General features: G+C 42.0%; 1 protein-coding gene across 1 annotated transcript; it reads right to left on the reverse strand.

The window, feature by feature from the left end:
- Positions 1 to 20,048: 20,048 nt before the first annotated feature.
- ackr3a (atypical chemokine receptor 3a) lies at positions 20,049 to 25,790 on the reverse strand. Its single transcript, XM_058623168.1, has 2 exons — positions 25,644 to 25,790; positions 20,049 to 22,709 (listed from the first exon to the last, which is right to left on the reverse strand). The coding sequence occupies exon 2, from the start codon at positions 22,638 to 22,640 to the stop codon at positions 21,504 to 21,506; it is 1,137 nt and encodes a 378-aa protein (XP_058479151.1). The 5' UTR covers positions 22,641 to 22,709; positions 25,644 to 25,790; the 3' UTR covers positions 20,049 to 21,503.
- Positions 25,791 to 27,534: the final 1,744 nt, after the last annotated feature.

A 27,534-nucleotide genomic window follows, 5' to 3' on the forward strand; every position in this document is an offset into this window, starting at 1 on the left:
TAATTGTTAATTATGTGGTAAATCAATAGCCAGCTTATTTTCAATTTGTAACTGAATTAAATGCATTGGGGGGGGGGGGGAAATGACAGCTGCTAATCTGCAGAGGAATAGGTGTGTTGGTTTCATATAGGGAAGATTTCCTGTGTTTGTTATGTGAACTTAAAGACGTGTACCTTTTGCGTTCAGCAGTATATGAGGAGCTGTAACCTGGGATAAATTGGGTCCCGCTGACTCTTGACCTTTGCAAAAGAATGCAGGAACAGGAACAGAGACAATTCTGACGTGTTTTTTCCTTTTTCGAGTCACTGATGTTGATTATTAAGAACCTGATCCAAACTATTCATGTATTATCTTGATTGAAACCTTCCTCCTGCTTCCTGCCTGCAGCCGAGTCTGGCCTCCTGAGCAAACAGATAGTGATAAAGCAACTTCTTGTGATGGTTAGAAGAAGCGTGTGGAGTGTGTCCTTGTAGCTGCTCCCTTCCTGGGCTTTATGGGCCTGTGGTCAGGGTACGTAAGAGGAAAGGAAAGGGTGGTGCAGCATCTCCTCCTTGTTAGGTTAATAGTCACAGGGCGATCCCTGTAAAAAAACAGATGAGTTTCCCTGTATATCCAGGCTGTATATCTATTTATGGTGGACTACAGGGAGGCAGGACTGTCTCCACATATTCCCAACAACAACAACAACAAGAAAATGCTGAAATTCTCTGCACATAATCAATTAAAAGTACAATTGTACTATGTAAGGCCTGTGTTAAAGTACCTATTATATTTGTCTGAACTTGCTGGAAAAGGTTATTCATTACAATAATGTACTCCCAGGGAACGCAGTGGCCACAAAGGTGCATTGTGACTCATGGAGCTGCAATCATTAACTACACAGAAATGAAACTTTGGAACCAGGAAATCTAAAGCTGTTTTTGTTGCCTCATCTGTGCTTTCAATTGCATAATTCCCTTAAGCGTATATATGTCCAATACAGACATGCACAAATGAGGTCAGAAATCATTTGAGTGATCTTTTCATATTGATAGTGTGGTTAATGTTGCCTCCAAATCTTTAGATTCGAGATTATTTAGCATCATCGGCTCCATATCAGTTATTTAAACAGCCTTAAATCAATGTATGTCATGGTTTGTACTCTTTGACATGACCTTAATGTAAACACCCTGACCACGGCACACTTCAAAGGACCAGTGGTCAACATTTAACAGTAATTGCCTGTGGCCTCAGGGGAGAAACGGGTCCCTATACACTGGTCATGATTTAGTGCATTAAGGTGGACCAAGTGTCACTTCAAAAGGCCAAGCACTGTTGACGTTTCAAAATGACCAAATGTTTTGAAAGAATAAAAACACAGATTGTTTTTTTTAATAATGATTCTGTGTGATTTAAGACCTGTAGCCCGCTGAGCAGGTTTATTCGAGGTAAGCTTACCTCATAAAAATCTAATCCACATGATTTAATCGTTAATATTTGAAGACTGTGGATGCGAGGGACTGCAGAATACCCCCCGCAGGGTTTAATATTTTCTCACAACATGTGCACTAAGTCTTATTTTATTTATTTATTTTCCTGGAGCAGCTTTCTGAGATCCAATGGAGAGATTTATTTAAAGTATTCTTGATTTATTTGATATTTATTCCTACTCGCATTAATACAGTCCTGGAAGAATAGAAGTTCATAGAAAGAAGTGAATACTTTTTAAGTCTCAATAAATCTAAAGTAAATCTGGCAACAAATCTGAAAGTGTGTTGTGTACTGTATAGAATGAAGTGTGAATAATCATGGCGAATATAAAGAGCTGTGTTAGAGTGTGAAAAATACAGCGATGACTTCAGAAACAGAACAAAAACAAATATATTCCACTTTGAGGGGGAAGATGATGATGATGTAGCAAGCTGTTTTGCACTGAGAGGCCATCGAAGAAAAAAAAAAAAGTAAATAAAAAGTGAGAAAAGAATCATGCAATCCGAAGTATGAACCCTCAGCCCATCTGGTGTTTCCAACAGCTGTCGGACCCCACTGTGAAGAGTCAGGCAGAATCAACACATTCTCCAAAATCTTTTTCCCCTGGATGGGGCCATGGGAGGATTTCAAAAGCAAACGTGGGTGTACACGAAGGAACACATATCGAATGATCAACAAACTACACTTAAAGAGGTTCAGATTTCAAATATGTTACGTTGGCAACGACTTGTGATCAAACTGATTGTTAGTCAAGATGCTATGCACGTTATCCATCTGCAGGGGAGGGAGTGTGCAGTGCATCTAAAAGAAGAAACCCGACAAAAGATTTTGCGAGATGGAGAAACAACTCATGAGCCATGGAAAATGTCACTTTAAACGCAAAGGTTTTTCTGATGTGTTTAACCAGCATACGTATCAGGTTTGCACAATTAAAGAGGAGCGGCTCCCTGATTCCACTTTGTTTATCGTAACCTTCAATCTCACAGACGTCAAGAATACAGAAGACGGAATTCACGTTTCATGATGTAGTTGCACAGCAATGTTGAGTAGAACACTCAGCTTTCATGCTCCCGTCAGTCTATTCAATAAAAAAAGTGAATCAATTACAATCAGTGTTATCTGTACAATCAGCGGAGGAGCGACGAGTGCTTTTATGAAATGTCAGGAAATAACTTATAATGCTCAATTATTATAGTGGCTGTCGGCTCACTGTGAAAATATCTCCGTCAGTGATTTCTGTCAAAGCGCTGCGCTCTCCTCCTCCTTGGCAGTGGAACGCGTGAATGTCGTTATCAGGGGAAATTGCTCATTCCGTTCAAAAATGGCCCATGTGAACTACTCCATATTCACATCCTGACAAAGTGCTGTCCCACCGTCCAATTAACCTCACGCAAAGAATGGACGGAAGTGGGAGCAGGAGCGCGATAGGTTTACGGCCCACTCGAGACGCAGACCTTTGAGAGCAATTCATTAACTCTTTTACTATCCGAGGGCTTTCATTTGGCCTTTAGGTGTCCTTTGAGGGATGCGCTCCTCTTGTACTGTGTTTTTCCTGCTGCTGGTTGGCAGCATAAAAGGCTAATATTGACTTTACTGATGTGTTTTTGTTTGGTGTGGGAATGCTCCAGGCTTCGGCTGGCGCTGGCCTCTTTGAGTGGCTTACCAGAGGAGCCTGGCAGAGAGCCAGCATGTACAGTACAGCACAGCAGCTAATAATGGACTCTGCCGCTGTACTGGTCTGCCGGTCAGGTGAGAACGGAAGAAATCTGAGATACAAGCCACCGCATTTTTAGTCATGCAAATATGCTCAAGAATACAGTTTGCTTATTTAAGCTGAAAAGCAAATGAAGGAGGGCGATACATTTCACAGAGCAAACCTTTGCTTTCTCAAAGTCTGAGTGAAGGACACAGGAGAACAACTCCACAGAGGAAGGTATTTGTGTATTATCGTTGCCAGGAAATGTCACATCAGGAGAAAAACACAAGTAAGGCTCACAAGTGAGGTGCAAACACCCCCCCCCCCCCGTGGGCCCCCTGCCAAAAGATTCCATGAGCTACTCCGTCAACAGGAATGAAGGCATGACGAGCAACTCTCCGCAACTCTCGCAAAAAATCCACACGAGCCTTGACAAATCTTCCACTTACTAATGCAGAAACTATCCAAGAGACACTGGCAGATTTAGAGAAGATCCGCCCAGCAATGACGTTCAGCAATGTAGCAAATCAATGTTGTTTGTCAAGCTGTGACGGGGTGTTCCCTCGCTGGGTTGTGTAGGGTCAAGCAGCGGAGAATGAAAGCTGTTGGTGTTTCATTAGGGTGGATTTCCCGAGAGTAAAATAAACAGTCCTGGGAGTAACTCATTTAATGACATGAGTAACCATGTAACCTGGAGATTAACTTCTCTTTTGGCGGGAACAGGTTGTCTTAGTACAGCTGTTTTCCTACTTTATATATATATTAACTTAGTAATGGTGTTGCACCATATAATAACACTTATTATTGTTGTTGTTGTTGTTGTTGCACATTTTAAGTATAAATCTAGATACATATACATTTTTTACGCCATTACCATGAGCTGAAATGTATGACATGGGTTTTAGTCGTTTACAAATAGTTAAATGTGTCATTTTTATTTATCTTTTTATGGCGGCTCCGTATAAGCCCCTGATGCAGTGTTAGTCTTAAAGTCCTCAAAGACCTGAAGGCCATAAACAAACGAAATTCTTTTGCACAGAGTGATAAAAATGAGAACAACCACAATGGTGCTTGGGAATGATTTTGGCTTATCTTGATTCATATCTGTAGCTGTCATGACCGTCGTGTAAATTTGACTTGTGCATTCCTGTGGTATTAAGACATTCATGGATCACTGGTAGGAATTTCCCCTGGCCCGCTCGCTGTTTTTTTTTCTTCTGCCGTGTCCCTGCCGTGCTTCTGGAGGTGAGGTAAAGTTCAACCAACACCAAATCTGGAATCTGAAAGGCCATCTTTATTTTTCACACACACTGTGTGACCATAGGTCGACACCGTTCTTGGCACTCGCAGAGCCAAACAAAGTGTACGTGTAAGGCCTTTTACACTGTGGTCACCCTCATGTAAAAGGATATGTGTATATGTGAGTGTTTCTCCCTGCTTTTCCATGTCCAACAGTGGATCTTCTGACGTTTAGGTGAAGAACACTGGGGAACAACTCCTCGGAGGATTGTCCTTGTGTGTTATCGTCTTTGCCAGGAAATGCTGGATGGCTTTGAATGAGGGATGAAAGGAAAGAAAGAAAAAAACGTAGTACGGCTCACAACAGAGGATCCATACGTGTTCGGGCACTGTGCCACCACATTTCACGAGCTTCTCCGTCGACGCTCATAACACACTCATCACTGTGCAGTGCAGAGACAGGGTGCGCAACCGATGCAGGCCCAAGCATGCAAAGGCGAGAGTTGTGCAGCAAAACAGTACCACATGTTGTAAAATTATACTTAATTATGACAAAATACACACATTCTTCTCTCAAAATTCCTCATTTTAGCCACAAAATTGTAACTATTCATGGTTTTCCACTATAAAAACACCCGCTTCTATCAGTAGTCTGGATGGCGGTAGAGTTTCCACCCTCTCCTCTTGCAGTGGGATTAGTTTGACCAACAATTTGCACCAGTGGCACTTTAGGGTTACAAGCAAAATCACCACCACCACCACCACACTGGGAGCCTCTATTATCCAAGCAGTTTTCAGCAATTGTAGGTATTTAGAACCTTGGTTTGGATTCACAGCCTCAGACCTCTAACACCATGAGCTATGTGTGAAGACAACAGACCCTTCTTCTTCTTCATGAGCTGTTGAATGTTTACGTTTGGTGCCGGACTTCAAAACTCACTGCAGAGTGCAAGGATCAAACACAAAAGAAGTCAGTTACGAGGCATCTTAACCTATTTTTTTTTCATCGTCATATAGCTTTTGATTATTTCCTCTACTTTCGACGCCATGACCTGCCAGAGATTGTTTCACTTTTACATTTGAACGCAACTCGAAGTCAATCATCAACAGCTCTGTGAGTGAGTGAGCGAGACATTTCTTAACTAAATGCCATAGACTCCTTTAGGAATCTCAAAGACTCTGTTCCTTCAATCACACTGCAATCCTAGAATATCAAAACCCAAACCTGAAGCCTTAAAGACCCACAGTTCTTACTCTGCATGTGAGTGAGGTGACAATGTTGAGCTTGGTGACTAAATTCTTAGTGAACCCATTGAATTTCCAGAGGACAAACACAAAAGGTCAAAGAAATGTCACTTAAGTGGTCTCAGTGACCACTGAGACAGTTTGGAGTCAACTGTCCTTATAAAGTCCAGTTCCCCAAGAGTAAAAACCTGCAGATGAAATATGCTCAGGTGTGTTTAGTCAAATAGCCAAGAGAGTTCGAGGACCACCTAGTTTTTAAGGATTAATCTCGGTCCCGCACATGCAGCACTGGATGAATGTTAAGTACAGGACCTAAAGTAAACATTCTCCGACGCTAACAAATCAAGTCAAGTGTCTCTTTACAACTAGCTCAAGGTGTTAAAACTGTGAACGTCCAAACACCCGGATACTTTAAGAACTACTGCTCGTGGTGATGTAAAGCCTGAGATTTAAGGATCTGACTTAAATCCACGATAATATTTCTTGATCCAGCGCGCAGATTAAAGACTTAAGCACTCGAACAAATGTAGCTCAAGTGTCTCTGACCACACAACTTGGCGTATGTGACGGCTCGGATTGTCTGAGAGCGTGTGTTCAGTTCCCATGAGGCTTAGGGAGTCCAACATCAAGGTGCCCGAAAAGCTCATATTGCAATCAGCAGTTTGTGTCGGGTTGTTGTGACTGCAAAGGCTCAGTTTTTGGCATCTGGAGAATTTAAACCTATTCATTTTTGATAGACAGGCTTCCCACACACCCACACAATTATGCACCGAAGGAGATCTTGAGTTAATGGTAAACAGTCCGTCTGCATAATCCAAGTGAATCTGAGTGTGGGTCATTGTGTGCTGGATCTGTAGTTGAATTATTTTGTGTGCAAAGGTTTATAAAAGGTTCAACAACACTGTGGCGCAAGGGATAACCATTGTGATGATCACGGTAGTGACTGGCGGGAGTATCACTTTACTCGTAGAAAGGAATCTAGGAGACACCTGTGAATTACATCCTCGGGAAGAAAGAAGTGATTCATGTCATAGCTTTGGCAACATTTCCATGATCTGTGCTGGGATTATTTTTTCAACAAATAGCGGCTCACTGCCACGAGGGGCTAATTTTCATCATCATTTAGTGCCGTCTCCGAGATGTGTTCCCCGAGTGATTTATGGCTTAACACAGACTATAATTATAGATCACCTCCACTGCATGACGTTGGATGAAATCTTCCCTAAAGCTCTGGCATATTCACCGATGGCAAAGATCAGGACAACGGAGACGTGGGTTGTCAGGGTGTGGGACTCTTGGTCTTCCTTCTGCGTCATTCCTGAGGAGCAGTGGTAGATATCATGTCCAGATGTTTGTACAGGTTAGAGTGGACACTGATAGCTTCCTTCTGTGCCCCATAGCTTCCATTCTTTCCCCCCCACAACAAAACCATGTGGATTTTATGGCCGTCTTTCAAGTTTACTCCTCCGGTCAGTGCTTACAGTGAAACATAAGATATGATGTCGACCAGTTTTTAATCAAAAGCAAATGAGTCATTCTAAACAACGGTCAAATGTTGTGATTTTATTGTCGTCAGCAGCGCTTTTCTGCCAGAGAAAGAAACAATGCAGACACACATAAATGCAACCTTTTAAACGACACAATCGCCTTATCAATCGGAGAGGAAACGTCAGTGCTGTGTTAACAACTTCTTCGCTAAACCCTGGTGGCCAAAAAGCAGTCATTGTAAGTTTAGAGGCCTCGAGGCAGCTGTCCAGGTGCTATCACATTCCACATATCAACAAACACACATTTCACATAGGAAATCGTCTGTGAGATCAGCAGTGTTATGACTCTCCCTGGACTGTAATGGTGTTTTACTTCCTAAAGTATTCTCTTAGTCTTGCGTTGATTTTAATTGTATGTCCAGTTGTTGTTTTGTTTGTTTTTTTTTACAAATCACATCTGTGTCCCAGCAGAGTAACACTGTGCCACATCTCTGTGACACAAATTGAATGAACACAGCATTTAAAACTGTAACAGTCACTTCTCTGGCTGCACTTCATGCTGGGCGGCCAGAAACAAAATCATTAAACATGATGTCACAGGACAGAAGTTAATACATTACAACTGTGACCTTTGCGTGATTACTTGTGTGTAGGATCCTGATACTCAATACTTCTGATACACTCTCTGCTCTGAGGCCTTATTTGTTTACATTAGATAGCACATGGCAGCTGTAAACTCCACAAACTTCCTCACAGTGAGCAGTGGACAAATGAGTTACTGTTAAAGGCCTCCGTTTCCACGGCAATTCCTTCTTCCTGAACTGTCAACCTCTTTATCTTACCTTCATGAAGCTAACACTGCAGCACACACCCACGTATAAGATATTTCTACTTCTGTGCTTCCACTACAGCCAGCCTATTCAAATGGCGGCCTGTGGGCCACATTCTTAGTTGCCCAGCCTGTGGTTCCACCAGAAACACTGAGAGAAACACTTCTCACTGTCCCGCAAACATTCCTACATGTACTGTACATTCCTACAGTGGTCTGACAGGTTTGATAGCATTGATAGTTGTTGTATTCTGTTAAGGGCACTGTGAGATGTTTGTGAGTCCTATATGACACATGTTTACCTTATTTCAAAGAGAAACGAATGCTAATATTCTGCACCTTTTTGATGTCATGCACCAGAGTTTATTTTTTATTTAATATACTAGTTACAGCTAATATTGTACACGTAGGACCAACATAATTTTGTTGCTAGTTCTTTTATTATACTTTAATGTGCTTTTTGATGTACTTTTTAAATGTATATGTCATTTTGTGACGTACTGCTGCTTACTGGCTGCAGGACATGTCTGGCCTAGCTATATTTCTTGGATTGAAAATACGGCCCAACCGAGTTTGTAATCAAACAGTCCTCTGAGTTCCCACAGATCCTTAAAAAGTCTTAAAAGTCTTAAAATCTACAAACAAGGCCTTAATTAGTATTACAATATCTTAAATCCCTCTTTCAAAAGTCTTGAAAATGTTAACACATAGGAAGTAGGGTTTTATGATTCTTTTTTGTCAGCGAAAATCTCAAAATAATTCATAACATTTATTTAAACTCAAGTGTTGTAACAGACTTTCTGGAGGAGTGAGCGCTGACAGACTTCACCCTTGTTTTTGGGCTGAGAGACTTTAATATCACTGAGTAACATAATAGCAGAATCCCAGATTATGCTCATGATGCTAAAAACAAATGTGTAAATATGACAACACACAGGCCTGACTGATATTTTCAAGAGTTTTAGAGCTGATGAAACAAACACACAATCACAAGAATTCTATTCAAATAAACAAACCTGTGCCTTTTCCCTGTAGCCACTGTGGAATGATCCTCACATTTTGTTCTTTTCTTAAAATAGCAAAATATGATGATACACTCAGCCATTTAAGAAGAACCAGTTCATGGGAATAGTATCAGGGAACTGATACACAGACACTAAAGTATACGCCATGGATGATGCTAATGGAAAAGTGGAATTGATATTGTTACTGAGGACTGCATGTCATGAATACCTTTACCTCTGTGCCAGTAGAAACATTTGTTTCAGTCCGAAAACCAAAGCCTGAGAATGAAACGGGCTGATATTATTGTTGCAAGGGAGCTCAAATCCATGAGATAAACAACTTCAAGACAACCATAAGCTGGTTTTTATGGGGAATTGTAAACTGTGCCACTGCCATATGTTCTCAGCTGGCACGACACGCATGCTCTTTTCGCAAAACATGCTTTGCATGGCGGGGGGAATTGCACACATGCAGAAAACGGAGCGTGCACGGCCACACATCTGTGACGCACAAGTCCTGATTAATGTGTGTAGCCTTTGATATCTGTATACGTATATCTGTGTTTTCATTACAAGGCCACCTACTCAGCACTATTTACACGCTGTACTTCAAACACAGAAGGAGATGCAGGAAGAGAGGAAGAGCCTGGCGAGGGTGAGGGGGGGGGGGAATGTTTGATGATTTGATTAAGAGATGAAAATAATAGCACACTGTATAGACAGTGATTGAGCTGAAAGGAGCAATAAAAACGGGCTACCTGTGTGTCCCTGTAAGTGACCTGTGTTTTATTTGTTTTTGTATTTGTCCACCCCTATAGGTCCCCGAGAGGTGGTCTGTGTGTGTCCAGTCCGTGGCCTGGTGTGGATCAGGTTCATTGCCTGTGTGTGTGTGTGTGTGTCTCAGTAATGGACGCCCTCTTGGTGGGCCACGGTGATGGATGATGCCTGGAAGCTCCCGAGCTGCTGTGTGTTCATGAGAGTGCTGTCTGAGCACCTACCAGACAGTTATGGATGATGGATGCCTCTGCGTTCATGTGCATGTGTGGATTAGTTTGGGTGTAAGTGAACGACAGTCGGCTGATGACTGTAGCGTTCTGGGTGTTATTCTAGCATTATTGATTACAAGGTGGGAGACATCTGAAGGAAAGCTATTTAATACCGTAGCAGAGACAGCAGTGAAACACATGCCTACACACACACACACACACACACCTCCTCCCTTAAACGTGTGTTTTTCCAAACCCCCCACTCCTCCTATTGAGTTTCAAACCATATAGCAAGGGCAGGATGGAAAGGCCAGTTTGGGTTGCAGCCTTTACTTATGACATATTGACCTTAATGAAAATGTTCATCCATCAACCTAAAACACAGACAGGTATGAATGAAAATAAAAAAACCTACAAAAAACTCAGTTACCACTTTTCAGCTGGTGAAATGTGATAAACCTGTGAAGCAAACGTTTGATTCTTGACTAAAAACATCTGCTCCTCAAAATCCGAGCCGTTCTTCGTTTTACTGTACATCTTCATATTTGTGATTTTCTTTCCAGCACTGTTTGACAGTAAACCCTTGTTATATCGGTGTATTTACATGGGTTTGTTAGGGCTGTTCCTGCAATGGCAGATTCACTGGAAAATTCCACCTGCAAAGGTGGTTGAACATTAAAGGGCCACTTCCCCCAGACAAATATACAGGGTTGTGGTGTTTTTTGTTTGTTTTTTTTGCAAATTCCAGAGATAAATGTGATATTCGATCATCAGACAGTAAATCTGAGATACATCTCTCATTCCCAACAACAGAGGAAGTTGGGATTGAAAAAACATAAATAAAATTGACAAAAAGTCGATGTCAAAGTCACTTCCTTCAAAAAATAAAAAATAAAAGCCCTACACTGCTCTTCACTGTAAAAGATCTGAAAAAATAAAATACATTGGTCAAATTTAATCCAACTGTAATAGAACATGCGTTAAACAAACACAGCAGCGTCATAATGATATTCATTTTATTCTTCATTTGACTAAGTGGGAAAAAAAAAGTGTGAACTGTGAAACAGCCCTTTAAAATATAAGACAAACACGACTTGTCTTTCATCTTGACGGTCTCTGCTAGTCTACATCCCGTCCTTAGGCAAGACACTTAACCCCACGTTGCTCCTCCTACAGCAGCGTGTGAACGTGTGATAGAAAATGTGCTGCTGACAGATACAGTACATGAGCTGTATGAATGGGTGAATGGCAGAAACTGTAGTGTGAAGCAGTTCTGAGTGGTCATCAAGACCAGAAAAGCGCTGAATAAATAAATAAATACAAACCAGGAAAGATAGGTGTCACTTAAAAGCTGTGCCATGAAAATACTGAATCTTAGTTTTTGCTTGTTCACAGAAACGCTGTTGTATATTGTAATGGGCATATTTTTGATCCTATGTTGCCTTTGCATTCTTCCTAGTGATTTAGACTCGTGACATTGGTATGTGACTTTTATTCTTAAAAGCTAAGAGACCTTGACGTATTATTCTGCTGACCTCCAGCAAGGTTTCGATGCCCCAGACATAACCCCAGAAAACACGGAAGTTGACTGCACAAGCTTTCACAAACGGTACAACAACTTCCTGCCTACCTTTGACACTCTTTACAAAGGATACAAAGACAAGATTTTATTTAATCTCCCACCACCTCAACAAATTATCTTTTTTTCCGCCCCCATAACAATATACAGAAGTTTAACTAAACAATCAATGTCACCGATGACGTGTCACTGTTTATGTCTGTCTGTCACCAAAAAGAAAAGACAAACATCTTAGTCTCTTCCCTCCGTTTCTTCCTCCTCTTCATAGTAGGACGTAGAGACTCGGCGTGGTATTGTTTTACAGGGAGTTTCTCTCACTTTTCATTGACACACACACACACACACTTCACACCCTGGGGTGAAATTGAATGTCTGTATGTCTTTCAACAACCACCTCAGAGCATCTTGGCCCTCGTCATCCTCCATATCACCCCGAGTTACTCCCCGACACGCTGGAGTGAAACTTCTTCCCCCTGCGTCTCTGGAACTCACTCAACTTCCTCCATTTCCTGGATTCAGTTGCAGGTTGACTGCAGCTCCAGCAACCTGCTGCACCACGTGTAAGTTACATGTGTGATAAACAGGAATTCAAACAACAACATACAGTAAACAGCATTAATTGCATTCGATCATTTGCAGCGTCGACCACGTTTGAATCTGAAGCCAAACCTTGTGGCAGAGGGTTTGCTGCAGTTGGCCCGAGTACAATAACCTTGCAACCTAACTGTTTTTGTAATTCCTGCTTCCCATGCTTGGTTTCACTGGCCTCAATAAACCTTTGTGTGCTTTGACAAATGAGTTTGTAAAACAGCTCCTGAGAAATAAAACAAAATTGTAGTGAGATGAATGGGGGAGGAAGTCGTATTTTCCGGGTGGGGTTGAGGGCGGTTTAGGGTGGGGGAAACCGAGAGCTGACACGCCTGTTGTGTCTGTGTGTGTGACACCAAATCTCAGTATTCGCTCACACAATTGACTAAATGAAAACATACCACGGATTGTATTCGCCCCCGGGCCTTCAGTTATGAATAGACGATTTTCAGAAGCTGAACTCAGGGTTCATCGTCCTCTGCCCCCTTCTCACCTCTGCGCTGGTTATGAGTCACCCCCCCCCCCCCCCCCATTGTATCAGTTACTAGTTTTATTTGCTTGAGGACATCATTGTTGTCACAGCTGCAGCGTTGTCATTGTTCTAATACAAAGATTTTGAAACAGTGAGCTGGAGGAGAAACATTCAATGGCTAATGTAGCAATTAACATCACCTGGTATCACTGTAGGAGGCCGTCCATCAGACATGTGACAGAAGTGTCATAAATCAGTTTGGGTAAGAATGAAGGGCTTTCGGGGAACGTTCGTCAGGACAAGAGGACATAGAGAAGTGAACCTGCTTGCCGAGTCTTGTGTGTCATGTCATCTCATTGAAACAAAGGACTTGAAGCCTTTTCCCATTCATTTACCGTAGTAACGTGAAACATCACAAGGTGCTATTTTGGTTTCTGGAGCCAAAACATAGATTACGGGAATGAGCAAGAGAAGAAATGTATACATTTTGTGTATGAAGGTCTAATTTGAGCAGAAAGTCCCTTAATGAAAAAGAAGGATCCCTTTGATGAGATAGAAAAAAAGAAACCCATGAAAGAGCTAAAACTAGACTTCATGTCGAATGAATCATTCCCTTGACGTGGTGGGAAAGTGAAATGGAAGTTTCAATTTCAGACGAAGCTTGAACCTGAAAATATAATCATGCAAGTACTAATTAAAGGAGGTACATGTCAGGAATGTATTGTATTACAATCAAACTAGAGATTAAAGAGACGTGTTAAATGTAATGACTAGTTTCAACAGAATAACAATGGTAGAGACAGTTTATTCAATATTTGAAATTTAACGCAGCAAATTCTGTTTGTATTTATGTCGTCGGAATGGTCTGTCGAAAGTACAGCTCCATATTTATTGGTTCTGTAAAACTACCTGGCAACCTCGAGTCTCTGGGGAGGAAGTGGGAGGGGAGACAATGATTTCCAATGTTTTTTAATCTGGACTGTAGTACCGGTCTTCAACTCTAGTTGTATATCTTACGTAACGTAAAGACAGGTAGTGATTTGGCTAATGAGCTTTGTGCATTCATCTTTCAAGAAATAATAATTACTTTGGCAAAGGAGGCGTTCAAACAGTTCATTGAGATTAGAGGAAAACAAATCTTGTTTAATCCAGAGAAAGTTGCATTTCGTGACGTTCACCCCGTGCATTTTGTGGAATTACCTCGAGTATCTGTTTTTATTTTGTATCCATGCCTGGCTTTCTGTCTGTCTTCACTTCCCGCAGTTTATCTTTTGTTGATCACAGTCACATGTTTTATTTCACTTACACCTGTTTCTTGTTGTTTCTCAGCTGAATTCATATTCTGCACTTTTCGGTTATTCACCGTCACTGTAAGCTTTGTTTATTCTTCAGGTTCTCGTGTGTTTTTGGACCTTGGCTGTACGCTCTTTTGCTTTTATTATTATTTTTGCTTGTGTCTGCCTTTTCTTTTCTTTTACCTTTGAATTTGAATATTTCCCCTGCACATTTTAATGTTTGACTTTTTCCTTGTTCCCTCTGTGATTATTATGGGGGAAAGTCTTATCTGGGAATGTTTTCTTTCCAATGACTGTGTTCAAAGCAACATGGTTCTTGCATTCTGTGGTGAATAAGTGGGGTTTAGGCGCGTGTTCAAGTATAACATGTCACGTTGAGTCATTAGAAGAAGAATATCAGAATGCAGAAAGACAGAAATGCCATTGTGTGTGTGTTGTATTCATTTCTGAGGGCAAATTATTTCCAACTCTGGCTTTGGGGATTTCCACATTTTGAGCTTTAGTTGTAGGATTTCATGCAGTGTTGTAACATAAATGAAACGGAGGGTATTTTTTAGCGCGATAAAGCCTGTTTTTCAGCTGAAAATGAATGAACATCAACATTTCTTTGTGAAGCAACAAAGAATGAGAATGAGCTTTATGAAGCCTATGAAAGTGGGTTCTGGCGCAGTGACGCTGTGTTGGTTTTACTGAGACGCCCTGCTTTTGTCTGAATAAACAGGCTTGTTTTGCCAGCGGAATGCCAGACTCTGACCTCAGACAGGAACCGAAGGAGGACATTTGTCTGCTCAAACGTCATCACAGACAAAACATCACCCGCAGCCCAAAGTTAGTATTTTCCTTGTCACTTCAGAGAGGCAACGTAAATCCCACTTTTGAATTTGTCCGTCACTGTCAACACATCCCGTCAGCTGAGATGAAGGTTCCCTCAACGCTTCCATTTTATCGTGACAAAATAAGCTATCATTACCCAAAGAGACGCTCAGAGTCATTCATTATCCATTTGGGTGAAGGGGTGAATTGAAGTGAAACACTAGGCTATGATAAACATGCCACAACTGCACGAAGGCGAGAATTTCTTTTTTTATGTTAGGTTCTTATGTCGTAGTTCATTGTCATTATCTTTACACCAAAGACAACAATCACTCACAAACGCGAAGAGATAGCAGAGCAGCAGGTGAATATACATAATACGAAGGATATAATCGACTTTCCTCATATAGATTGCAGGTTTCTTATAAAATGTTTGACAGTCCTGGCAAATATAAACACGTGCGCCTCCATAATCTACGAAGCAGCTGCCTCCTCTTCTCCGACAGTTCTTTGAAGTTCCATCATCAGCTCTGTCACGAGCGTGCTGCTGAGCTGATGGAGCGGTGGCCCAAACTTTAAAGTTGCGCATAAAGGCTGAGCTCTTAAATTAGACAGAACGGTGGATGGATTAGGTGACGTCTAAACACCGGATCCAAAGCTTGGGCACGAAGTGTGGTATAAATCAGCTCCCCGCCCCTAATATGAAGCCTCCGCAGCCATGTCCATGTGTGTCCTGCCTATACAGTTACATTTGTGGATCTGGAAGAGATTAGAGCTTTCACACAAACAATAAGCCCGGGAATGTTTTATGTGTGGTTTAACGTTATCATACGCGGCGTGGTAGGTTAAAAGGAACTGACTTTACAGCCTATTATTCAAGCTTATTTTTGGAACACTCTCAGTTTAATCTGTGTTTAGACCATAAATATGAGTTAAAGGTGCAATCCACAGATGGCCAACTAAAACTGATATTACAGCCTGTCTGCCTGGCTGCCTCTGCCAATAGCAATTGTGGAGTTAGTCTTTTGGGTGTTCAATCTTTCAGCTTTAATGGTTTATTTTCTTGTAGTGCTATTTTTGGAGTCACAGGTTGAACGGTCTTCAAGATGGCCCAATCAATATTTCTGCGTCAGCTTTAAAAAAACAAAATTAAAATGTGTAATGTTCATGGGGTACTGTGCCTCTCATCCAGTGTCAGCTAGGATTGATTCCCCATGACCGTCAAAAACAAACCAGATGGATGGATGGATGGGTGGATGGATGGATGGATCCTTCTTCAGGTCTCACAGCTGCAGAAACATTTTCTCAGTATCTCCTCGTGTGAAACAAGAAATATTATGTGCATGGGCCATCTGCTCTCACAGACCCTGACAGTATCATCATTAGTCCTGAACACAGCAACATGAATTCCATCCTCGGATCACAGTTTAAAAAAAAACCCTGCTCTCATCCTGATGTTATCAGGGCTGTGCTTTGAAAGGTTAAATAAGCCGTGATTTTGTGAGCTGACATGAGCCGTTGGAAGTTTTTTTTTTCTTCCTTCCTTTTTACTCAACATCTGTCCAACATCTGGGCAGTGCCACACATCCTCTCTCTTGACTGGAGTGGATTCACCGAGTGCTAAACTAACTCTACCCTCTGACTTTTCTTCATAATCGCGCCAAGAAACTTCCTGTGAGTACTAACAGCTGCTGCTTTTCAACTCATATTCTACTTCATCAATAATTCAAGATGCTTTATTTATTCAGTGAAGCAAATGCAGGACATGGTTGAGAATGTATTCGCAATGCTTGGAAATTGGCCAGGAATAATGCAATTCACATGTCCATATTTGGGTGAATATGTCCTACACATGATTGAGCAGAGGTTTTTCAGTTTTCAGTTTTCAGTTTTCAGTGTTCTCCCCCTCTGCATCTCTACCATGTTTCATCATTCATTAACATTATCTCGAAGTATTAAGAACAGACCATCTGCAGCTGTAAAGCAACAATCCTTTAATCTATTTGATCTCTGCTCTATTTCCTTTCCTTTTTTTTAATCAAACGGTAATAAACAACCCTGTTAACAATGTACTACAAATCACATAAAACCCAGCTGTAACAGGACTGAGCTGGAAACCAGGCGAATGTATTAACCAGTTCTAGACCACTGACTTAAAAACACTGTAAATCTCTCCCTTGTTTCCAGTTCAGACTCCGCCAATCAACCACGTCAATAAAACGGGTAACTAAATATTATGGCAGTGCACTGGATATATGTGCCCTGTTTAAAAGGGGGGGGGGGTCATTCTTAACACGATGTAATGTCGTTTAAAACTTAATTTGAACTTTCAATCATTCTTCACAAAGTCATAAACACACTGATCAAACGTGACATTAAAGCCCAGCTACCAGTTTTATTGTCATGGCTGATCAGTGCAGCCTTTCAGAGCTCCTGCTCAGCTGTTTCTTACATTTTCCTCACAGTTTGTGCTCGATTGGCTCGGTAATATGTTTTTACACCATCGGCACGAGTGATAACGGGAACGTGACAAAATCCAAAGGGAAGAAAGTGTCAAACTGTAAAAGCAACTGAAAACACCTCACAGAAATACAGTTTATTCCTGCCAATTTAAACACAAGCGGGCGGCTGAGTCACACAGAGCAGCAGAAGCATTTTGACTCACATTTCTCCCAGAGTGTACTCACGCATGACTGCAGCACCTGAGCATCAGCTGTATGGGTGAGATAGTTTGGAAAATGCGATGGTGTGATATGGTCTGTGTACCTCATGAGGAATTACAATTAAATCTTACTTACCGAAGAAGAACCCGCCTTAAAAATAGGGTTGGAGATGCTGGAAAAACTGTTTGAGCGGGCTACATTTTGAATTCAAAAGTCCAAACCCCTTTCTTCAGACTTCCCATCAAAGCTACAACGCACAACGGACACGGATTCACATCGCTATCTTTTTTGGATACTTGTTCAACCTGTCCTACCTACCTGTCCAGGAGAAACAAGGCCACCATGGCATCACTTTGCAGCCCTTTCTGGGCTTTCAGTTGTGTTTGATTGCTCTGCATCAGCCTTTTTCTTGGTGGTAGCTTTCCCAAAAAACTTTTGTTTGTTGGCACCTTTTCTGTCATAACATTGCTGCAACTCTCTCAATGAGCAAGCTAGCATAAACTCTGGCGTTGTCTTCTGAGCATGCGCGATTAATGCTATCAGTGTAGCAGCTTGTTTGATGCATCACAATCCAATTCATTCGTTCGGGCCGTTCAATATGATTGGAGGGAGTTTTACAGGCCTGTCCGTCACACACGTGATTGACATTTTTCATTTTTGTGACAATGCATTCATTAATTGGTTATAATCGCGGTGTGAAGAGGAGTTTAAGCAATAGAGTAAAATATGCTCCAGAAAATGATCTCCCACCCTAACCCTTTAAGCATCCAGACTCTTGGGGGCCTCACAGGCTTCAAGTGCACTGTGTGGCAGTTACAGTGAATTGTAAAATACCCTAATATAACCCCAGCTATTACACTTTCATCTTAAGTCCTTGTAACAGCCGACTCACACGTACAGGGCAGCGGCATCAATGAAAAACTCTTCTAAACTCTGAATGGAGCAGCATTACGTGTCATTGACATTCTGCATTGGGGGACTGTTGCTTTGCCTGTACTGTGGGCAGCAGAAGTTGAAGCGTGTCCAACTTTCCAGGCACCAGCATGTGTGAGTGCCACCCAATCAAATCACAGTGTGCAAATGTTCCACAAGAAAACTCAGATCATGTGTTGTGCTTTCAGCTTAAACACTATTATTACACAGCCCAAATGGAGCTCTAGGATCGGGTTGTTCTCCCCGACAATGGTGGTCATGGCTTCACATCACATCACAGTCACATTAGCTGCATTTACAAATCCTGTTACGCAGATAGCCATGACAGACACCTCTCTGCTAACCTTGGATAGCTGGCATCCAGAATCAGACCCGCAACATGATATTGCTTTGCTTGTGCATAGTTACATTTTTACATATATATTATATGCATTTAACGAAGGCTTGAAGTTGATAAATGTATACACCGCATCATGTTTGGCGAGTTAGAAGAAGTTCATTTACAACGACAGGGTTCAGGTCACACGAGTTCATCTTGTGGGAAAATCATTCACACACAGCGAAAGAAGCGAGGAGGTGACGGGCTAGTTGGGGCAGAGGTGACCGCCACACACCAGGAGTGCTGCAAGATCAAGGCAGTGTCAACAGGCAAAAAGGAAGCTGTGAAAGGATCAGTAGCCGTTTGACCTCTGGATATCCCGGCACAGCTTCCTCATCAGAGTGACCTCTGACACCCTGCCATGGAGTGAAGGTACTGAACTGCCCCTCACTAGCCCATGCAAATATTCAACTCAGTCTATCAACAGGAGTGTGTTGTCTCAAAAGAATTTCAACTTGCTGTGTGAATGAATGCGGTGTGAATACTTGCAATATGTAGATAAGAGCTGAAAAACTAGAAAACAAATGAAGATTCTGTGGCAAAATTATTTTTAGATGTTACAAAAAGCAGGCAAAATCAAACCCTGACTTTATATGTCTCATAGGATTGTCACCACATCCCTCTGCCCAGTCATAGTCATGCAGCTTTTGGCAACATTTAACTCTTCATCCCAAGGGAAAAGTGGGACGTGACCGATGACGAGCAACAGATAACAATGCATTAGCATTTGGTAGCTGATTTAGAGAAAGCAGGGTGGAGTTATCCTGAAGATAACGGTGGCAGGATGTTGTTTATCACACAAGATTCACGTTTGTTGTTGTCCCCGTAATGTGACAGCATGACAACAGGAAGCAGTGCCACATTACAGCGCTTGCTGTCAGTCTCTACATTCTTCCTCGTTATGCGAGATATATGAACGTCTTTGATGGGACTAGCATGTTTCCCTTTCATTCTCGTCTCAATGAGGGAGGAAGCGTGTAATAAATCTGTCTAGTTTTAACCTGATTGACCCCGACTGTCAAACAAAAGTGCCAGACTCCTCCTTTTAAAGTGACACGAGGAACATCTGTTTCTTTCGCCGCTTTCTGAAAGACAGTTAATGTGACACTAATTGAAAACTGTGTGTTTTTTCTCCATACCAAGCATACATGACTGGAGTAAACACGCCACAAAACCAGGGGAAGTTATGTTGAAATGTTTTGAGCTCATTCTTGACGTCTTTGTTCACTGTGTCCCGGGCGGAGTGGTGAAAGCTTCTCTGAAACACTTTTAAGCTTTACATTTGCGTATTTTGGGGACCTCGGGGAATGGACATGACATGACGCTGTGAGATTATTTTGACGATAACCAAACAAATCACTGAGGCAAAACATTTTCTCACTATTTAATATATCATGATACACATGTTACACATTACAATAGCAACGGAATGCCTATGTTCTTGTCTACACATGTCCGTGTATCCCGGTCTTCAATCTTTTTCAGTGTAAATGTGTCGTCCATGTGTGACCAGTCACATGACACAACATGCTCTGTGCCAACATGTGTTTCCTACAATAGACGGTGAGAAAATTCAATATCCATGACACGTAAAACATCATCTATTGGTGTTTCTAAATATAATGCTGCTATTTGGTCCATAATAAACACTTTTTTTTTTGCTCAAAACCACGGCTGCTACATTGCTACATTAGTGGTGTAAAGCTATTCATGTTATTTGGTCATTTAAATTGTGTACACTTTGTTCGCACTGATGTCAAACAACAGCATGTTGGCCTAATAATGTTGTATTTCAGAGACGATGGGAGCTGCATGGCCTGTCTGCTCAGTAGTCCCAGCTGTTATGACAATGTGAACAAATATTTACATCACGAAAACAAAGACGTCCGTAATCTGCGGTGACGATACAAGCAGTTTGTAACCTATTGGGAAATACGTTCCTGTCCAGCACCACACTCACATTCTGTTTGCTTATTTTGTTTGGTTAATTTGCAACAGGAAGTCACCACGTCCAGCTAATCAATAGTATCAATAGTACTATCTTCAGTTATTTTGGTAAGAAATGTAGATCCAGCCAGCTAGATTGTTTCCTTTGTCTTTTTTAAAAACTAATTAGCTGAAAACTCTAGCCTCATAGTTAGTGTGCAGACCTCACAGCGTGAGCTGTAACTATTCCTCGATGGTGCGCAGAGAAAACATTCACCAGATATGAGGTGACCCGTGGTTAAGATTAATAATGAGACAGCAGGACGAAAACACTGAGCCGGTCAGTGGTCTGACTAAAATGATAAGGCAGCATTGCATGAAGTGAGCACATGTCAGTGTGAAAGAGGCAAAAACAACAGTTTAAGAAAAAAACAACAATATAAATACAGCTTAAGACAAAAAAAAAAAGATTAAAAAATATTACTCTACTAACACTATCCATATTCAATATTTCAATTCAGCCTGTCAGATTAAACACAACAAACACACAAAACACGCACAGTACACTCCTATAAACACAGTGTTTTTACACAATCACTGTTTTGTGAATGACAATATTGATATTATTTCAGTATCAGCTATTATATCTTAACTGCTTCTAAGTGCTTTTAAACAGTCCATCAAAACTAGGATATTTGGCATAATAAGTGTTCCAGCTTTCTTTTTTTTCTATCAGATTTCTGAGAAAGAAAAAGATGCTGGATTGTTCTCCATTCACTGTCCTCTAATGTGAAGAAATAATGCTGGTATTTACAGTCTGATGGCATCATCATTTTGTAATGTAATGTTGTTGCATTATTCAGTTCGATCTGCAAACGGTGTTCAGTGTTTGGTGCGCCTCAGATCTGCGGAGGGTTTTCCACAGCGACGGCCGAGTACTCGGTCTCAGACATGTTGGAGGGCTCAATGAGGCGCGCTAAGCCCGTCCTTGTCGAGTATTTGAAGATGAAGGCCTTCATGAGGTCGTAGCGGTAGTTTCTGTTGATGAAGTTATAGAGGATTGGGTTGAAACAGCAGTGGAGCAGGGACAGGCACTGGGTGAGGTGTAAGGCCACGTAAAGCACATTCTCCAGGCCACAGGTCAGCGGCACCAGGCCCAGCTGGGACAGGGCGTCTGCGAGGAGGACAGCATGGTAGGGCCCCCAGCAACCCAGGAACACAACAATGTAGGCCAGGATCATCCTGCGGCTCACGCGCCGCTCCTGCTCCACCGTGGTGGAAGATGAAGAGGCAGAGGAGCGGCTGAGGGAGCTGGCGAGCAGGGCATAAAACACTGCAATAACAGGAAAGGGCAGAACAAAGCCCAAAAGGATGAAGCTCAGCTGCACTCCCACCATCCACTCCCTGGGATTTTCCTCCGGGTACACGGGCCTGCAAAGCATCGCGTCCCCGTGCGTGGACTTCACATTACGCAGGAAGTAGGTGTCAGGCAAGGACGCTACCAAAGCCAGAAGCCACACCCCTACACACACCCCGCTGCGGATCAGCTTCCTGCGCGCGCCACCTGTGCTGTCTTTGTGCCGCGCCACACTTAGGTAACGGTCCACGCTCATGCAGGCCAGGAAGAAGATGCTGCTGAAGAGATTGACGGAGAACAGCAGGTGGGTGAGTTTACAAGCCACCTCACCAAAGGGCCAGTGGCCATGCTGGGCCAGTGAGCTCACCCACACGGGCAGAGTGGCACACACACACAGATCAGCAACGGCAAGGTGGGCGACATATGTGTGCGTCTCATGGCGAGGGGTGGAGTCTCTTTGACTGCGGATGTTCACCCACAGGACCAGAGCGTTCGCAGCCAGCCCGATGATGAAGATGAACGTGTAGAGGACACACATGGAGTAGAGCAGAGCGCTGCGGTTGAACGCTGTGGCACACACCATGGTGTCCACACTTGATATGTTGGTGAAGGTTTCAGAGAGGTTGAGTTCCCCCAACGACTCCCACAGGTCCTCCAGGTCACTGCTGCTCAGACTCATTCTTCAGGACTGGGAGACGACCACAGATCTCTGGAAGGTTACACACACCACGTCGGAATGGAACAGAGCCTGCAAAAACATTAATTCATCATTTATTGGACCATACATTTATCTTGAAAAAGATCCAACTGTTAAATGCTCTTTTTTTTTTTTTTTAAATTAACTTTCTGGCATCATATTTGAAAAGCATTATTTTTGTTTTGCCTTATTTTACCCATGTGGACTCAAACTGTATTTACGTCTTGTGGTATGCCATGATGTGGTTAACTGTTAAGCTACTTCTTAAACAAGTTAAAAGAGTTTCCTTTTTGGTGTGTCACTGATGTATTGGTTGTCCGTGACTGATGTGCAGTCGGGGAGCAGTACGATAAATGTTTACATTAACTCTACGAGCAGAGAAGGCAGATTAGACATAAGGAAGTGGGATCAAGAAAGCCAAACAGGGTCTATTTCCGTTTAGGGCGTTCCAAGATAAAGCGTTGGTCAGGGTGGGGAAACCTGATGCCACTTTAAAGAATGTTTTCCCTTAACAAGCGTGTTATGGTAAAACAGTTTTCCTCCTTCTCTTGAGGCGGAGTGACGAAGAGAAGTGAGAATGGAGCTGTCACCACACAGATGATCAAAGCAATCGGCGCTCGTATCCTTGAATACGTCATTTTTTACAACATCTGAATCTAATAACACACCAACACTTGCACACAGATTCAAATAAAACGCGCATATACACTCTGAGTGAGGCGACTGGAGCAATATGCGAGATCACAGAGGTTGCAGTGTGTCGAGCAGCTGAGCATGCCAGTAACATTTTGAATCTAAAAGGTCTAGCTCTGCACAGAGGCGTCTGCCTTGTCCCCATTTGTTCTTTTCCTTTTTTTTTTTTTTGGCTGTGATGTCTCTCTCTGCTCCCCTAACTGGTGTGTGTGTGTGTGTGTGTGTGCAAGCTCAGAGGTCAAAGGTGATAGATCAAAACCAGAACACGAGTGGCTTAACCCTGCTGTTGCCTCCGCCCCGATGTGTACGCCCACAGAGTGGATTCCACGCAGAGACCAGCGGGGACGCTTGACGCCCGCAAAATGGCCAGACCGCGGCACAAACGAGGGTCAGCGACCACTGGGTGACACAGCACGCCGCAGAGCAGTGAAATGTGACCACACCAGACATCTGTCTATGTAGGAGAGGTAGAGCTCTGCCGCACACAGAACTAATTACTATGCAGTCACAGGGAATGATGAAAGAAAAAGGCACCTGCAACATATTATTAATTTGTGTCCCTGTATTCAGTTTACATGAATAATCCTAATCCCACATTTTGTATTTTCAAGTGAAATCTGTTTGACAAGCGGGTAAAAGGTTATTTAAAGCATTTGATTTTAAATATACTTATTATTATTGTAATGTTCTTGCACGGGGATTCATTTCAATTTAAAATGACACACTTTGAAATATGGTCAGATGAGGATTTTACTTTTGGCTGATGATGACTATTTTTACATATTCTGTACAGGATTTGAAGAGGATTATTTTCCCCCTCATCACAACACTTCTTTGACCACACTGCCTGTGATATATCTCTTTTAAATAGATGTCAGATGCCTCACTTTTTCTTCCTTTCTTTCTTTTTTTTAATTTCGCTTTCAATTATTTTGGACACAGCAGGGAAAGGGGAGCTGCTATTCATTCTAATGGAAGGATTTTCTATGCAGAGATAATCCCTCACAATGGCCTCTGTCTAATTCCACTTATATTATATGGAAAATACCTGGAGGTGCCAGGTAGCCCCACAGGCTTCAAGCTAATTAACCTTTTTAACGCCCACACCATCAGATAACAGATAGAGCACAACAACTCATGCTCTCTGTGTGTGTGTGTGGGGGGGGGGGACCTTTTCTATCTTAATCTCTGACCTTGTAAGGACCAACAGTCTTTTTGAATAAATATCCAATTACGATTAATTTTGACAGGAATTGCCTAGGCAGTTTATTTATTCTCATTTCCATTCGAAAAGCAAATAATATTCAAAATGATTACTGTGTGATATTTGTGCAGATCTGTGAGAAACAGAGATGTTCCCTTCAGTCTGTAGAATATGACGTGTATAGGTCAAGACAATAATTCATCTACAATGATATTTTTGACACACAATTTGAAAAATGCAGGAGGCCGTATTGCGATTAATTTCGATTTCGATTAATTGGTAAGCCCTAATGGAGACCTATTTCTGGGGGTTTGGGGTTAGGTTGAGGTTAACTGGTTAACTGGATAGAGCTTTGGTAAGTCCTCAAAAGGATAGCTGTGCAAACCTCTCTGTGTGTGTGTGTGTGTGTGTGTGTGTGTGTGTGCGCCTCTGTGTCACCGCTTTTTAACCCTCTGTAGTATCCAGTTACAAATGAGCCGAAAAGGTCTTTTGTTTTTCAATACACATACAATAAAAGCATGTGAGGGCCATTTTCATGTGCTAATGCGGCCGGCTGTGATGGTGCAGGTGCGGCACGACTGTCAGAAGTTTCTCCTGACACCAGTCTCTGTGTGCAGGTTCTTAAACCGGGTCACAAAAACAAAACTTAAACCGTGCAGATGAACAGCAAAAGTGTTCCAGTCAGTAAGTCATTCCGCACGGATCGTGCCGTTTTAAACCGCCTCCTCCTCCTCCTCCTGCTCCTGCTGCTGCTGCTGCTGGACACAAACAGCCTCATTGTCGCCACTGTTGATTTATGTCGCGCTGCTAAACAAACCTCTCTTATCACATGCCAACTTGGTTTACAGTAGCACGGAGTCTGAACTGAGACGCAGACGCACTTGTGAGGAAGATGGAGAGAAGGAGAGAGAGAGAGAACAGGAAAAGGCAAATCCCGGCAAAAATCATAAACTACATATCGATTCATTTTCACTGCGTTAATAATGATATATAATGATAAGGACAGATTGAATCGCAGGCACCGACCAGCCGAAAGTAAAAATAAATAAATAAAACAATTCCAACATGAGCTTATTTGATCAGCTTACCTGTGTTTGAATCCTCCACTGACTTTATTTCGGCTTCTTCTTCTTCTTCTTCTCTTTTCGTTTTTTTTTCTAACTGATGAATAACGTCAGACTGCGCTGCAGGAAACTCGTGAGCAGCTATGCCTCCGTCAATGAATCTAAGCCTGTTCCTCGTTCTGCACTTGCTGATACTCACTGCAGTAACGCCCCTAAGGCTGGACCCGACAGCACACACACACACACACACACACACACATTCTCTCTCTCCTTCATCTGAGTTTCGGCGAAGCAGGAAAAACACACATTTATAATCACTTTACTTATATTTATATTTTCACTACCAAGGACCCTCTATTATAGTTGTTGTTATTATTGAGGGAAAAAAAACAAATAAATATTGGAAAGTAATCCATGAACTCTCTCTCTCTCTCTCTCTCTCTCTCTCTCCACACACACACACACACACACTGGTTTCCATACTTCAGAAGACATTGCCCTGACTTAGATTCATTTCCTGGAGACTTACTCTAACCTTAACCATAATTACTACTGACCTAATCCTAATCCTAACTATAATTTAATCCTGACCTCAGCCTAATTTTAAAACACGTCTTCCCCATAATGTCTGAAACAGGTTTAGGTTCCCACAACACACGGAAAAGCAGGTTCACAGACACACACATAGACACACAAACAGAGACAGACAGACAGAGACTGCACTTTGCATTGAAGGCCAGCACAAACATTTCGGGAACATTAAACCTCCTTATTATTCTTGGAGTCATTCAATGTTACAAAATTATATACATCACTCACATCGATAATGATTTTTGAATCAGTTTTCTACTTCATATGTAAAGACTGAAATGAAATAAATAAATGTTATAAATAAACACTAAAAAGATCTATCTTTCCAACTTTAGGTCAATCAGTAAGATTACATAGAGGATTGTATTTCCACAGCACGTCTCCCTAGTATTTGTCCCCATATCTGTGTAATAGATACTGTGTGTTTGGGGACACACACATAAACCTAAACTACCTGACACATACACTTGCGCAATCATTTGCGCTGACCCCAAGGATTAAAGGTGTTGGTAAATTTGAGGGCAAACAGGAGGGTTACATGTTTTGGAAATGGATGTTGACATGTTTATATGTCAGGTAATGAGTTCAACTCTAATTTATAAACAGTCCAACCATTTTTGACCCCAGAGGACAAAAGGTGTATGGCAATCTGTGGAGGACATTATGAGGGTTAAATTACGCGGTATGTTGCTTAATGCACGTTTTTATAGGACAGTGCCTCACGGGTCTACACACGTTTAAGTGCTCCCTGTATTCTCTTGTTATTATTGTGTTATGCCCGTCATGTATGGACTTTTAAGGTGGCTAAACATTGTAAAATGCAGTGATAGTGTCCCTCAAGTCCCTCCCTTGCTTTACATTATCATGGCCTACTTTTCAATAACTTGAAACCATTATTGTTCATCATTCACAATATGATCAAGAACCAGGAGCAATATGTTGCATTAATTCATGATGCTTATCAGCTAAAATGTATACTTTGCATCATCTCATCAAATCTTTACATGATTATTTTATCATTTATTACTGACTGCACACGACTACTGATGACCACGCGCAGTCACAGTTGTGTAAATAACCACATAAAATCAAACTGAAAGGACACCGCCCTCTGCTCCCCACCCAGAAACCTAAATATGAAACCAGAGCTGCAGATGTTCAGTTAGCCAGATGTACTGTGTCTTCTGCTTCCTCCCAAAACCAACACCCAGTCTCACAAAAGTAACTGAAAAACACGCCCCTGCATAACAAACAATGCCAAAACGTATTTCCTGGTTTATTTCACATAAATCACTTTGAACAATCTGACCGAAAGAAACAAAAA

The sequence above is a fragment of the Solea solea genome, chromosome 2 (assembly GCF_958295425.1).
Source record: "Solea solea chromosome 2, fSolSol10.1, whole genome shotgun sequence".
In the NCBI taxonomy this organism is placed as follows: Eukaryota; Metazoa; Chordata; class Actinopteri; order Pleuronectiformes; family Soleidae; genus Solea; species Solea solea.

What these genes read in the sequence shown, in the direction of transcription:
- ackr3a (XM_058623168.1), bottom strand. Translation starts at nt 22,640, where the DNA reads ATGAGTCTGAGCAGCAGTGACCTGGAGGACCTGTGGGAGTCGTTGGGG.